Here is a 15,035-nt window from a genome sequence, read left to right on the forward strand (position 1 = left end):
TGAGTTTCTGGGATAAAAAATGTGGAGAAAGTGCAAGTGACTGCTCTTACAAGCAGAGATATGCATGTACTGAAGGTTAGACTAGAAAGGTGTTGGCGGGGGCGGCAAGACTCAGGACGCGAGGGCAGACCCATCCCATTTCCTTTCTTGCCGGTGCTGGGTGATTTCTGTTCCTTGTCTTTAAATCCCTCTGTTGGTCAAGGGGAGCCCTTTTTGGGAGCTGACTCGAAAGTACGTGAACTTAGATGCCCGGGCGGCATCTGTTTCTGCTTGCCAGGGAGCTGGGGAGGAGGGAAACCTTCAGCTCCCTCCTCCCCAGTCTCTTTAGTTTCCCAACTTTCTGCCCCCTTCTTGCACTTTGGTAGCTCCAGCCTGCGCCTCTGTAGAGGAAGGCAAATCCTGAAGCAACAGTCATGTTCGAGGGCAGGAAGGAGCCTTGTGACGAAGGACTCGGTGAACAGAGGCAGAGATTTACTGGAGCAGCTCCTGGTCTCTCTCCTCCTCACTGGCCCCTCCTCGGGCCTTTTCGGAGCTGAGTGTCGGTAGCGCAGGAAGCGCCTGACCACACCGCGGGCTGTGGCTCGGCTCAGCTCGCAGTGATTTCCTCTCAGGCAGTCCGTTATCTGTCGACTGTCGGGACAGGCTTTCCCTCTTCCTCCCCCCCTGCCCCAGTCCCCATCCCCGTCCCCCAACTCCTCTCCCCGCCTTCCCTCAGCCTGTTGCACGCACGCACACACACACACACGCACACACGCGCACACACACACACATGCACTTTACTGCCAAAAACCGACCTCCGCCCCCCTCCTCAGCTAACTTCCTTTCAGCATTTTTTTGAGCTGGATAATCCTAGGATTTGTAAAACGGGGGAAAGGAGAGAGTGAGTGAGCGGGAGTCAGGACAGGAAGCTGGTTTCTCATTCCTCTAACTGTCCGAAGGCAGGAGGAGGGGAAGGGGGGGAGCCAAAGAGGAGCCTTGTGCAGACTCTTCCCCAGTCCCTTTTCATTAGTCCGTTTGAACTTCCAGTCTTCTCTGAAAGCCGAGAGAAGGAAGACCAGACTGGGACGCTTTCTGCTGGAAGTGGTGACAGCGTGGCTGACGAAACCCAGAAGGTGGCTGTGGAGGGTCCCGGGACCGCGCTGAGGGAAAGACGTCCTCCCCACCATTGCCTGCCCCCAATTTGCCAGCTCTGATGCGGGCACCCGTCCACCACCCACTTCCCTCTGATGAGAACCCTTCCGGGCTCGGGCTATGATCGCTGCTGCTGCCGGCTGGGGAGCCTCCTCTCGCCCTGACCTTCCTCTGCCGCAGGAGCAGCCCAACATCTGGTGGGGATTAATGTTTACTTCTCCAGCTGGACGCTGTATGGGACCCCCGATGTTATTCCCTGGGAGCGGGACACGGGCAGTGGTCTGAGAAGAGCAAGATTTTTGTCGCCCAGCGTGAGGCCGGGGGGAGGGGGGCAAGGCAGGAGGGGGGCGAACCTCTTTTGGGACTAACCTCATGAAGAACAAGGGAGCCAAGCAGAAACTCAAGAGGAAGGGAGCCGCGAGCGCATTCGGCTGCGACCTGACGGAGTATCTGGAGAGCTCTGGGCAGGATGGTAAATGCCTCTTTATTCTCACTCTGGTAGCGGAGGAGCAGAGCGCGCGTCCCCCCTTTTTTACCGGTAGGACTGCAAACCGTACCTTTCCCAAGGCTGAGGGCTAGACAACTTGGAGCTGGTTTATCCCTGGGAAGTGGAGTCACTGCCCAGTTGCTCACAATGAATGAACAATCGGAAGATTGCTTTGGTGACGCGTCTGCATGACCCTTGTATGAGTAGCGCTGTGTGTGGGGAAAGGACTGGGCTAGGGCTCTTGGGCTGCCTAAGTGTGGACAGAGGTGGCCAGCTGTGTGTTGTGATGCCCTCTCCCATCCGCCTGGCCCTGGAAGGGGGTAGCAGGCTTTTAGGGAGCTAGGTTCAGAAATCAGAACTGCACTTAGTGTTGCCTCCTCCCGGACTTGGAAATCCTCCCAAAGTCCACGAGATTAGAGTGTTGCAGGGCTGTAGGGAGGAACTGGGAACGTCCCATCTGCCCCTCCTGGACTCCACTACAGTTCCCATATTGTCCTTTCACTGCTGGATGGAGACAGCATAGATACTGGGGGGTGGGGTGGAGTAGAGATGGGTGTGAGGTGTAGGGGGCAGCTGAGCTAATATTTTCACTACCCTGCCTGTTATCTTTCTCTCCTCTCCTCCTCCCCCTGACCTCCATGCCCCCAGATATCAGCTGAGAATATGGTAGCTCAGACAAGAGGTAACTGCAATAAGATCAGAGGGTCCTGAGCTTGAAATGGTCAGTCCTGGATGAGGCAAGGAGCAGAACGATTTTTCTTAAAGAGGGTTGCATGACGAGAGCAGCAGTTGAGAATTTGGCATACAGAAAGACCTGCAGTTTAGCAAGAGGAAAAATAAATACATGCCTGTTACCATCCCTGATGTGAGCATTATGTTCCAGGTTTAGCATTATGTTCCAGTTTGAATTAACTAACTTTTACCAATGTCAGGCTACTCCGAGCAAAAAAAGCTTCTAGCAGCAACGTCAGCTTTGTATGGGGAGGGCTGTACAATCAGGTCTTTCATTTGCTGATGAGCATGGCTGATGAAGTACAGTGTGGAACTGCACTGGCAGAGGGATGGACTACATAACGGTAGTCCTTTCCATTGCACAGTGAAGAGGGCAGTACATGTATCACTGAGCTAAAATGTTAAATATGTGCATTTATTTAGGTATGGGGGGAAACGAGTCAATCAATTTCATTGTGAGTCATCCGTAACAATTACTGTATCTTTTAACTTATATAGCCCTTAACGGCAATTGAATTGAAATAGCAAAAATAACAGACTTAATGAGCTCATACCACGTTGCCAGAGCGAGGTACAGATAGATAAATTCCATCCAGTGCTAACATGAGCTGCTGCGGTGGAGGAACAATTTACAGCTGTTTACAGGAACGCTGAAAAACAACACAGGGAAGGCAGGCATAGGCAGTATATTCAGTTGACGCAGCAAGGGGGATTTTAAAGGGAGAAACGTAGTTACTGCAGTTGAAATTAGGCCAGAACAGCAGAACTTATTACCCGAAATCCCGTAGTTTTTTAAAACAGTTTTTTGGGCACAAGAAAGAAGGACATTGTCTCAAGTCTCATTTGTGGGATGGTTCGCAGTTCCAACCTACTTATCTCTCCGTGCTGAGGAGCAGTGGGGGAGAATATGAAGTTCCTTTCCCTTTATGCAGTACTGCTATTTGCTGAATAGCACATCCCGTTGCCCAGTGCCATGGGATCCAGAAATGAAAGACTCAATTGTTATAGGTTTATTGAGAAGGGTGTAAGTCAGATTGGTACAATTAAATTTGTTGGGACAGGGAGAGTAGAAGTGAGACAATTAGAGATGCTAATTTTTTGGCTGGTAGGGCTCTCAGGATCAATAGGAAAGTGACCAAGTATGCCAAAGTGACGTGTTGGGAAGAAATGAAGGTTCAGATGTCACCAGGACATCACAAACTTGCAACCTGTAACCATGAAACAAAATTAGAAGAGCATTTAGGGTATGAGAGATGGTTGATTTGGGGATAGTTGAATTGTTCTGCTAAGAATTATTTCCAGTGACAAGCCAGTGCTCCTGCAAGCAGGGGCTTTGGTAGAGATGTAAAGCGATAACTTTCTCTCTGCTTTAGATAGTACTATGTGTTTAAGTGGTGGGATGCAGGCTCTGGTTGTTCCCTACTTGGAAGCAATGAAGATGTAAGACTGTTCATGGTTTCTGGGAGTGATGAGGAGGGGCAGAGCACTTTGGCTGCTGTCCAGAAAATGTTTTGTTGTGGACCTTTGTGAAAGCAGGTTTTAAAAAGCACCCAGAAGGGTTTACTGGAAAAGAAGAAGAGGCTGCAGGACAGGCAGGACACAAGTCAGATTGGTTGTGCTTTCGTGCTCAGGTCTGCTTTACGCCATCCTGCAGTGCTGCTTTGCGTGACCGGTCCTGCACACTCGCACAGGCGAAGAGAAGCAGAGAGCTGCTTTGCTGGTGCTGGGGATGGCAAAGGGAGCACAGGAGACAGCCAAGGCTAGTGTAGACAATTCAATTTGGCTTTTTTCCCTCTGGATTAGTACATGGCTGTTTCGGTTAGGGGGTGCTGCACTACTTGTTTGGTGCTTTGTGGAGGAGAGGCACAACTTGAGTCCCTACATGCTTGCGGTTGTTGAAGAGCAGCTTGTGCTTTCTGCAAGGACCTTAGTCCCTGTGTCGTTGCCAAATTCCAGTGGAGAGAATTATATTCTGCTTAAGGTATCAGCATTTCCTCTCCTGTCATTTAACTGTTTAATAACTTGCTGTGGTCTGCTTCAGAGATGGCTGCGTTTCAGTGAAGGGTGAAAAGATCCTGCTGTCTCTCTTACCAGACAGACGTACCTAAGGGTCTGTTGTAAAGAGCTTTATGATAATACAATAAAAGCTGCTGTGGAGCTACAAAGTATTTAAGAGCAGTGTAGATGGAAAGACTTTAGCAAGTACAGTGGGGTAGCTCAGGAGACTAAAAATGTGATACAAAGCCGTTAGCCCTAAGCTGATTCTTCGGATCTGACCCAGGTCAGTGGTGATGGACAGATGTTGCTGTCTGGTGGCTGGTTCGAAGGTCAGATGTGTTGAATTTACTGTATTTCAAGTCAGTTCCTGTCACTAACGCATTTGACCCTACTTGGCCTTTTCCTGCTGACAGTCTCTACACAGAGACTGGTCATGCTCCTTATGGGGGCAGACTGCTATCAGTGCTCCCAAGCATTTAAAATCATGACTCAGGCCACAGAAATTATGAAATAAAATAAGAATCAGTGCTGGGTTATTTTTCTGCTTTCTGTTTTCTGAAACTTCAGTGTGCATCTGAGTTACATTTTCAAGTCTTTCTACTGGCAAGAGGGCTAGAAACTTGGGGAAAAATTAGGGTTTCTTCCTTCCCGCTAAAATTCGCAAACAATTACTTCAATAGCAGTGGATTTGAGGAAAAGCTCACATAAGACATGAAAGAATGGTGGCTGGCAATACCAATGAGTAAAAGTCATCTGATTTCACATAGTCCCTCTTCTGTCGCTGCCAGCACTGAATCCACACACGGAGGCAAGTGATCTTTTGGAGTGTCAGAGCTTCACTAGAAAGCAGTGTCAGGCTTTGGACATGGATAGGCACCCATGCAGGAGGAAGTTAGCACTAATTTCCTCTATTAAAACATTTTCCTGTGTCAAACTTTAATAAAGTGTTGTACAGGTGCAATGGAGCTAACAGATATTAGCCCTGAAAGATTAACATTAGAGCCATATTTTGGCCTCTTGATAACCAGACTGGTTTCCAGAAGAGAAAAGCACATAGTGCCTCTACTGAAGTCAATGTGAGCTGCACGTCAGGCCCCCAGTTCCTGTAATAACAACAGTATAATTTTCTAGTGATGGATGGGCCAGCAGAGAAGACAAGACTCAAGGTTGTGCACAAACCTTAGTTGGGGCAGGACAGTCTGAACTGCCTAAGAAAACAGTCACAAAGAGTAGTCTTGCTTCTGGCTATATCGCAGAAGTGTTGTAAGAGGGGGCTGAAAAAGTCAAAGCTGTTGAAGTGAGAGGGACTAAGTCAAAATGGAGTTTAATATCCTCAGCACTTTAAACTGTGGGAGATTCAAACTGGGATTTCAGGTCCACAACGAGGTAAAAGTGCCATTTTTTAAAATGGAAATAGACACAGCATCTATAAAAATTTGATTGTGCTGGTAAAAGATAATCCAGTCTTTTGCATAGGAACCGCTACTGATTCAGAACTACCTTTGCTTCATTTGCTTAGAGCCAGGTAGGACTTGAAGAAAGGGTGAATCGTTTCCTTCATTTTTAATATGATGGTGTCTTGATGTGGGGATAGGAGGTGCCACCAGGACTGCAAAAAGCCAAATCTCAGATTAGATGCCTTATTCTCAGAGTGCAGGTCAGCTCTGTGTGTCCTAGCTTCCCCTATTTGCTGGAGAGTTAATTCTGCTGTTGCTGTACCCCGCTGTGGTTTCTTGCACATCTGTTGCCTGCCTGATGTTGTCTGGTTGGGATGCAATGAGATCAGCTTTTCCCCTTGACCCCCTCCCACACTCCCCACAGCTCCCTCAAGGCCTCTCAACCTGAGCCTGTGGCACCCAAAGCACTTTCTACCTCTTTGTCTAATGCTGCTTATTTGCTTTGCTTGTTATTTGCTGTAGAAATAGAGCTGCTTCATTTGAGGAGCTTTGAAGCCACCAACCCCTCATGCTCTCCACTTGAGGCTCCTTCTTGCCATGGCAGACAGCAGGGCTGGCCAGCAGCACTCCCTGAGGCTGGGGAGGGAAAGGGAGCTGTTGTCTGCAAATGTAGAACAGGGAGATGGGTGAGGAAACCCTTACAAGCCCCTGGATTGTTATATGGGGAAGGAAACAACAATATGGGTAGCCCACATGATACTCTTCTATGCTGTGTGGCTGTGCAATGACTGCTTCTGCCTTGTCACAACTGCTTTTGAATGGAAGTTTTCATTTAGTGTTAGTGGTCTCATAAAAACATGGGAGCTCTGGCTTGCACTGACTCCCCAAGCAGGATCTTAACCATTTTTGAGAGCTGCAGTAGGTGAAGACTTTACTGTAGGATAGGCAAGTATTTCTGAGGGAAAACAATAACAATAATTCAGCGGTAATATGCTTTGTACAAAGGAAAGGTGGCCTTGGATACTCTTTGGCTGTTTCGGTACAGCCCCTTAGCACGCTACCTTCTGCCTGATTTTGATGCTGTGTTTCACTGTGAAGCTGCCCCGTCTGCGCTCAGATGGATGAGGAGACCTGTCACTCAGGAACAGTGTAGTTTGCTTCGAGAACAGGCTCCCTTTGGAGCCAATTGTTAAACCTGCTACCCAGATGTGAAGCACCTCTTCTGGGTTGTGTGGCTTTCCTTCCTCACACTTGCATGTGCAGCTGCATGTGTTTGTGAGACAAGAACATGCAGGGATGTGCATGAGGGTACATGCAAGTCCGTGGCACATGTAAGTGTGTACCATACAAAGATGCATTTGTGTCCACTTAGTATATTTTTTTTTTAAGCTGCTTTTCCTGTGTTGATGTTTCGAAGTGAATGCATGCCCATGCTTTTGGGTAGGTGCTTTTGGTTAGCAATGCATGCAGGAAGTCCTGGGAAAACTGCTGAAGCATCATTAATGGCAATGTGGAGGAAAAAGACAAGGCCTTTTTTTTTTTTAAATCCCCTTGGAAAAATGAAAATGCCACATGCTTATTTAATCTGTTGCAGAAGAATGAAGAGCTGCGTTCATCCCACTCTCAAAATTAGAAACTGTGGCACTGGGGATTTCTGTCTTAAGAACTGATCAAGCTGAAAAGAAACCTTTTTCTCTTTTTGTGACCAGATTGCTTTCAATCCAGATCTCTTCCCTGACCTACCTCACTCTGAGGCTATGCAAACACTTGTCTCCCTGCAAGGAAGGAAGCAGCAGGGACTAGGAGGAGAAGGGGACAAGAACAGCCTCTTGGGCTGGCTTGGAATGCATTAGTCCTCTTTTTTAATCTGACATGCTGCTGCAGTCTGCTCTACATTTTCATGCTGCTGATACACTAAGCAGCCCCATGACCTGTGCTCTGTGGGGTCTGTCCCTGGCTGTAGTCATGCAGCCTGTGTGGATACTTAAGGCTGCGTCCCCTCATCTTTGTGACAGGAGCAAAAGGGACAGTCAGGCTCTGAATTCTGGGATCAAAAGAAGGGGGACTGTATTATTGTACAGTGGAAGAGAGCTGTGGCAGAGGGGCCCTGAGGGCTGAGTACATGAATTGGCAGGTGGAGAAGCTGGGCTGGGGTTGGGGGGAAAACGGCTTCTTGGCCTTTCAGAGTCTGCCAAGGCATGTCCAGCAGACAGGGGCATGAGAAACTCTGCTGCCAAAATGGATAACGTGGGGGAAATTATTAATAACGTAAAGGTTGCTTTTTCTCCACCCGCTCTCACAAGCGGAGCATCACGTTATGAGTCCCAGATACCAGCCTCTATGGCAACAAAGTGAGAGCAACAAGACACTGGGAACAACGGGAGCAGAAGCCATCTGTCTGCTTCTGTTACTCTGCTGTTCTTCCTTGTGTTGGATGATGTTTGTGTTACTTCCTCAATCTGTTTCTGGTTCCTGGGAGCTGGATTTTTGTGTCTCTGTGGCACAGTGTTACTGCAGTTAAACATTCATGTTGCGAGCTCAGCTCCTTGTTCTGTATTGACTTTCCATTGCTAGCACTGTGTAATTAGCAGAGAGCTCTTCCATGCTGCCTTTATATTTCCCTTACCAAGCACTGCAGGAGGCACACGTGTCGTTTGCATGCACTAAGCCCCACTTTGATCCTGCCTTCTCCCCACCCCTGCGAACAGCATGAATCACATGTCTTGCCTGCAGATTCTAGATTAGAAAACGTATTTTGATTTAGCAAATGTTTTCTCTTTGTTGGTAACAGCTGATTGCATCTGAACTTGGGAAACCAAGGACAAGGAACTTCACTGCTTGTGGTATCACAGCTCTCAAAGATTCAAGGAAATAACTGTCATGGATAAAATGCTGGCACCGCACAGGGTGGATGTACAACATAGGCTGATGCAGACATAGTGAACAAGTAGTCTGGGAGATCCCCCATTGTCTGCAGTGCTTGGATCCAAAGTTTTGGTGTAGGCCTGGTTCTAGTTTGGAGAGCTCGTGACATAAAAAAAGTACTAGAAAGCTTGCATCTGTAACTCCGGCTTTGCACATATGATGCAGTTCTACAGCAGCAACATTTGCTGGCAGTCAGGGTTGTGCCAAAGATTTATGTTCCAGTGTTTCTCCTTTAATGGTAATAGGGGAAATGAAAACAGCCTGTCCATAATGGTATACCCAGTTCTGCTCTGAAGGGCATGGGGTGGGGTGGCTGTCAGATTGACTGCCCACATCATGGCTTGGACTGGATCTCTGATCTGCACTGGATGCAGTTTTCCTAAGTGTGAAATACAAATGGAGGGTGATTAAAGGATGGAGAGCTACCAGCATCTGCCTCCAGTCCTGAACCACCAAGAGGGTGCCAGTTGTACTTAGACCTTTGACATGGAAACCTATAGATACCTTATTACAATACAAAGGCTGCTAATAGGCTGGTTGTTTAAAGGCAATGCTAGTTGCCTACTAGTGTCTGCTTTCCACACATTCCCAGAGCCTCAAGCCCCAGCTGTCCTTTGTTCATATGCCAGAGCCTTCAGCTTCTCTGCTGATAACTTCGTGAATGTGTTTTGCATTGTCAACAACAAAAGAAAAATCTGTGGCATGTTTACAATGGACACAGACAGACAACAGTGTAACATAAATTGAATTTAGTGTTAAATTAAATAACGTGGGGCAACTGTGCTGACTGTATTATTAACTTTCATACTTAATTCAATAATGTAACCCTCTGTTTTCTATATTTACCTGAAACCACAAGCAGACTTTCTGGTCTTCTGCACCACTGTGATTACAGATATGAAAGTACTTAACATGGGCTTGAGACCTAGCTTGTTGTCATATGTCTAGGCCCTTGCATATAATATAGACACCAATACTTGCATATAATATAGACACCAATATTAAACTTCACCCTTACTCAAGTGCCAGATCAGTGCTATCATTGTGTGTGAGAGCGAGGAGTTCAGTCCCTAATGCTACAAGTCTTTTGGCACACACCACTTAAGTGGACAGCGAAGTCTCATGCCTCTTCTGTTTCACCCTCCTGCCTTGAACATGACCCTGCAGCTCCATTAGATTTCCCATTTTCAGCCTGGTAGAGGCACTTTTGATCTTAACAGTGCACCAAAAGAGACGGAGCAAAACCCACGTTTTTTGCACTTGCCTTCAGTTCCTCTGCCCCGGTTGCTGTACTCCCACTTGGGAGCAGCAGCCTGGCCTAGGCTCAAACCAGCCTGCCTCCATCCTGGTGCCAGCAGCTGATGCTGTGTGTGACAGCCCTAGTTCCAAGCAATGCTGGGTTGACTGGATGGCCGCTTGGACTTAGGTAATTTAATGTGCTTATGGGAAGAGTTACCTTAACAGCAGCAGAAAATGTTACAGAATCACAGAATTATTGATATGAGCAGGGACCTCTTGAGACTATCTAGACCAACTCCCTGCTCTAACAAGGTCAGCTAGAGCTGGTTGCCCAGGACTGTTTCCAGCTGAGTTTTGAATATCTCCACAGATGGAGACTCCACAACCTCTCTGGACAACCTGATTCAGCCTTTGACTACTGTCACAGTGAAAAAGTGTTGTGTTCAGATGGAATCTCACATTTTTTAATTTATGCCTCTTGTCCTGTCAATGTCACTGAGAAGATCCTGGCTCCCTTTTCTTCATTCCTTCCCATCAGGCATTTGTACACATCAGTGAGATCCCTCCTGATCCTTCTGTTATCCAGGCTGAACAGTCCCAGCTCTTTCAGCCTCTCCTCATATGAGGGATGCTCTAGTCCCTTAATCATTGTGGCCCTGAGCTGGGCTTGCTCCAGTAAGTCTGTGTCGTTCTTGTACTGGGGAGTCCAGAGCTGGACACAGGTCTCTAGGTGTGGGCTCATCAGCGCTGAGCAGAGGGGAAGGATTACATCACTCGACCTGCTGGCAACACTCTTCCTAATTCTTCTGATGTTCCTGGTAATTTATACAGTTTCTATCAGAAATTGGCCTTGGTCTCCCAGCCTAGGCTGGCAATTTCAGTCAATAACTAACATGCAATTGGGACAGCGTTAAGGATCCTTTCTGCCCTTGTTAATGCTGAAAATGAATTGTCTTTTCATAAAGGGCTGCTGTTCTTTAATGGTTTCTGCAGTCTTGCTGCTGGCCAGCTCAAGCAAATTAATGTATGCTTTATATAATACGCTGATATGCTGCATCTGATGAAAGCTTTGCAGAGCCTTGGCTTAATAGGAAGCCTACAAATAATGCTGTGAAGCAGCACGCCTTTCTCAGGTGGTGGTTGTACAGCCCCCCCAAAGGCACTGTGCACTGAACTGGGGGCTTGTGACCAGAATTCTTCCTTTCGGGGTGGCTGTGTTATATGCCCTTCTCCAGCGTGGGGACCGGGCAAGGGGCGGGGAAATGTGCATCCCCACGCAGGATTCTCAGCTGTGGCTGCTGCTCTCAGAAATATGCCCTGAGCAGCTGAGCTGGGTTCATAGCCATTTATCTCCAGCTCCTCTCTCTGCCCTCTTCTACACTCAGGGCTCAGCTAACTAAATGCCTTTGGAAATGCTATTATCTCCTGAGCTCTCTGGGGCCAGGAGCAGCTTGAAGATTTATCATCTGGAACAGGAGGCTTTGTTTAGTTCTGTAAAGCACAGAACAGTTAAAGAAAGAACAAAAACTAAACCCCAAACCAAATGCAAAGCTCTCTTTACATCTCGTGTCCTTTCTTTGCTTTCTTCCATCTGGGAACGTGTGTGCATTTGGTTTTGTAATGTGATTAAATACTGTCACATGGTGAAATGGTTAGAGGAGATATACCTGCATCTCTAAAATAGGGATTGAACATCCAAAGGGCCAGGAAACATGTAACTAAGTTGTGTAACTTGTTTCCTACAGAGCGTTAGACAAGAGAACAGGTCAGATTATCCAGTACAAACTTCATTTAAAAGCTACTACTGTGGTTTTCACCAAACACAGCAGCATTGGTATTGCCTTTTTTTCTGAAAGGTGCTGACGTGCTTGCAAACTTTCTCTACATGCGGGATGCAGGGCTGAGAAACCAGGCTAGATCTGTGCCTGATCTCACCCTCCCTATTCACTGGCTCATCAAAAAATGCTGATTTAGCAAACCCAGAACACTGGGAGAGAAGGGAGGGGTTTGTTTATCTGGATCTGAGTATTTCAGTTGGGATATTTTTGATACTGTTAGTATTCTGTATTTGCCATCTCAGCATTGAATGTGACTGTCAGTCCTGTTGCAGACGGCAGCTTGGCAGCACAACAGGGCCAACCAGCATGTGGAAACCCCTTTGCTCCATGTGCAACTAGTGCTTGTTTTTCTATTCATCTCTCATTATGGTGCTGTGGGTAGTGATGGCAGTCACACCTCAGGAGGCTCGGAGGTGTGATCAGGCAGGGCGAGCCTCCTTCTGGATCCCTTGCATCTGCGCTGCAATTTGTGTGAAATAAATAAGCTGTCAAGCAGGACTGAATTGCTTTCTTTCCTCATGCAAAATCAGAGAGGGGAACAGCTTTACCATTTTGCTCTTTCCTTTATATCTTCCTAGTGTGCTCCACTTGGTATTGCATTTTCCTTAGCCTTGCTCTGGTCAGGTAGTTTCAGATACATGAGAGGGTAAATGAGAACAAACTCTCTTGTGAGATTTATTGCATCTTCTGCTTCTAATCAAGACAGAAAAATAGAGCAACAGACTTCCTTCTGTAATCCTGTTCTCTCCCTTCCAGTCCCGGCTGGAAACCAAAACTACAACAAGGTAGAGGAATGCAGCAAAAAAAGTTAAAACAAATGTCCTGGAACCTCTAAAAGGAGTGTGGGGGTTTGGCCTGAGGCGGCAGCTCAGGGTTACAAAAGGGGTGTGTGGGATTCTCCCTTTTCTCAAGTGTTTTCTGTTCCCCTTACTTAGTTGGTTTTTTTCTTTTTTCTTTTTTTTTTCCCCCCTCCTCCATTTCAATAACTTTATTGCCAGGATGGCAGTATGCGCATGTTGCCAAAGTCAATACATCAAGCGTCTGCACCTAAGGCGGGCTTAAGAGCAGTAAATGGGAAGAGCTGGTTTTGATCTATTGAGTCCATTATTCTTCCTGGCTCAGCAGCAAGTGCCAGTCACATACTGCTGCCTAAGGTTTGCTGTGTAAAGCCACAAAAGGGATCTGAGTCAGGAAATTCAGTTCCAGATCCCAACAGCTTCGATTTGGGGTTCCCCAGAACGTGGATGAGGAGAGACATCCTCCTGCGGCCCCGTCTCTAGATCAGCCAGGCGCAGGTGGCCCAGTACCTGCTGTCCTCGGGGTGGCAGGCAGAGCTCGGCAGTGGAGGCAGCCCCCCCCCCCCGCACTGCTCGTAAACATGCTTCAGAGGCAGGGAAGGAACCAATGTAATAAATACAGAGAAGGGCTAGGACTCCTAATTAGTCCTCATTTCTAGCCTGCTAAAATACCCATCTGTCACTCTGCTGCAATAATGAGATTTGAGAAGATTAACTGGATACTACTTAGGCCCGTAAACATGGCAGCTCAATAAGTGCTGCTGTTCAGCCTTAAGACGTGCTTGCAGCAATTACACCCTAAGTAGGCTTATGTCTGGTTAGCGCTTGCATGGGAGTTGCCCAAGAAAATCTGCTGCAGGAATGGGGTGGGTGATTCAGAAGATGGCAAGCGTACTATCAGTTCAGTCAAGTTGCTGACTTGGCATCATTTAAGGAAATGCTGCCATTTGGGCACAGTGTAAAACAAGGACCCCAATCCTTTCAAAAAAGTTCTGGTTTATCTTTTGTTTCTAGGGGATAGGGACTTTTTTACACATGTACATGCTGTGCTGTGTCTTTCCAGAAGCAATTTTGGCTGGAGCCATGATTTGTTTTTTTACTCAGTGTCCTAAACTGTCACGTAGCATTGCTCTGCCCAGCTCAACAGCTGCCACCTCCCAGCCTAGAGGTGGGTGGAGTAAGTCTTGTTTTTGCAGTTTGTGAAATATTTCAGGATGTAAGGCGCTTGTTAAATTATTGATGTTAGCCCTTGGGCATTAAAGACAGACGTGAACTGCAGCTCTGGATCCTAAGGGCTTTGGAGGCTTATCCCTGCCCTAATAATGGTTCCCCATTTGGGATTTTTCATGCATCTCTTACTACAGATTTGAACTCACTGCAGGATGGTGGAAGGATTTAGCAGATGGACAAAGGGTGACAGCAAGGGTTTTCTTCGCAACATTATATACCTATGAAGTAAATTTAAATAAGCATTGGTAGAAAGAGGGGAAAGAAACATGCATGTTTTCTTTGGGAGAATGGAAAAATCAGAAAAAATGTGTTTGTGCCTCTTGACAGAGAATGTTTGCAGGATATGAAAAGATTTTGTGCTGTTGTGATTCAGGGGACAGTGCAGGTGCACCTGACATCAATTCTTGTGCTTAAGGAAAGATATTTTAGCTTGTAAAGTGCCTTATTTCTATCCCTTTCCCCAATTCTGCCTCCTTGAAAAGAGACCGATAGCAATAGTGCTACTTTCTTTACCTCATGGTGACACCAGCATGGAGGTTGGGACATTCAGTGCATTCCTGTCTCTGCAGTGCTTTCAGCTCTTTGGTTGGGCTGTGGTGGTGAAAAGCGAGGCCTTGGCCAATGCAGGACAAGGGAGAGAAGGCAGCAAGCTTGGCACTGCACGCTGCTGAGATCTCTGGATGGCTTTGGGTGCTGCTCACAAGTTCACAGGCAACCGACTGCAAACAAAAACCTGGGTATGGCAGGAAAATCCTCTCCCATGTTTGACGAGGGCTCCCATATTTGGGGTTGAATGGGAAGTATTCAAGGACCTTCTCTCTTCCCCTCCCCTTCCCCACCCATTCTCCCCTCCCTGCGTCGGGGTGTTGTGGTTGCACACAAACCTCCTGTTTATTATGGGGGAAAGGAAGGGGTGAGGGCCATCTCTGGCCCTCTCCTTCCCTTGGCAGTTTGCATGTTAATTAGCTTGTCCCTATGAGACAAGCCTGCAGCCTGACAGAGCGGCGATTCAGTGGCTGAACAATGTCCAATTATGCTGGCCCGGGGAGCAAGAGGCCAGCCCCCAGCACACGGGCTCTGTGTCCCTGGCCAGATGGCTCCTCGAACGCACTTGGCCAGGTCAGTAACACCGCTTGGGGGATTTGACGTGTGTCAGCAGTTTCGGCTGAGCACTGTTGTGAGCTACCAGCAGCATGGTTGTCTGAAATATTGGGAAGAGCTCTGTGTGCTCCACGTGCTCCATGCCCTATGCCAAGGCAGT

At 47.4% G+C, this 15,035-nt stretch overlaps 1 protein-coding gene across 1 annotated transcript in view; it reads left to right on the forward strand.

Moving 5' to 3' along the window:
- Positions 1-781: 781 nt before the first annotated feature.
- ARHGAP31 (Rho GTPase activating protein 31) overlaps positions 782-15,035 on the forward strand; it is a 61,792-nt gene continuing 47,538 nt past the window's right edge. Inside the window, exon 1 of the mRNA XM_075512672.1 lies at positions 782-1,603. Coding sequence (XP_075368787.1) covers positions 1,504-1,603 — 100 coding nt within the window. The 5' untranslated portion in view covers positions 782-1,503. The remainder of the gene's footprint in view (positions 1,604-15,035) is intronic.

Source organism: Mycteria americana, chromosome 1, assembly GCF_035582795.1.
Source record: "Mycteria americana isolate JAX WOST 10 ecotype Jacksonville Zoo and Gardens chromosome 1, USCA_MyAme_1.0, whole genome shotgun sequence".
Classification (NCBI taxonomy): Eukaryota; Metazoa; Chordata; class Aves; order Ciconiiformes; family Ciconiidae; genus Mycteria; species Mycteria americana.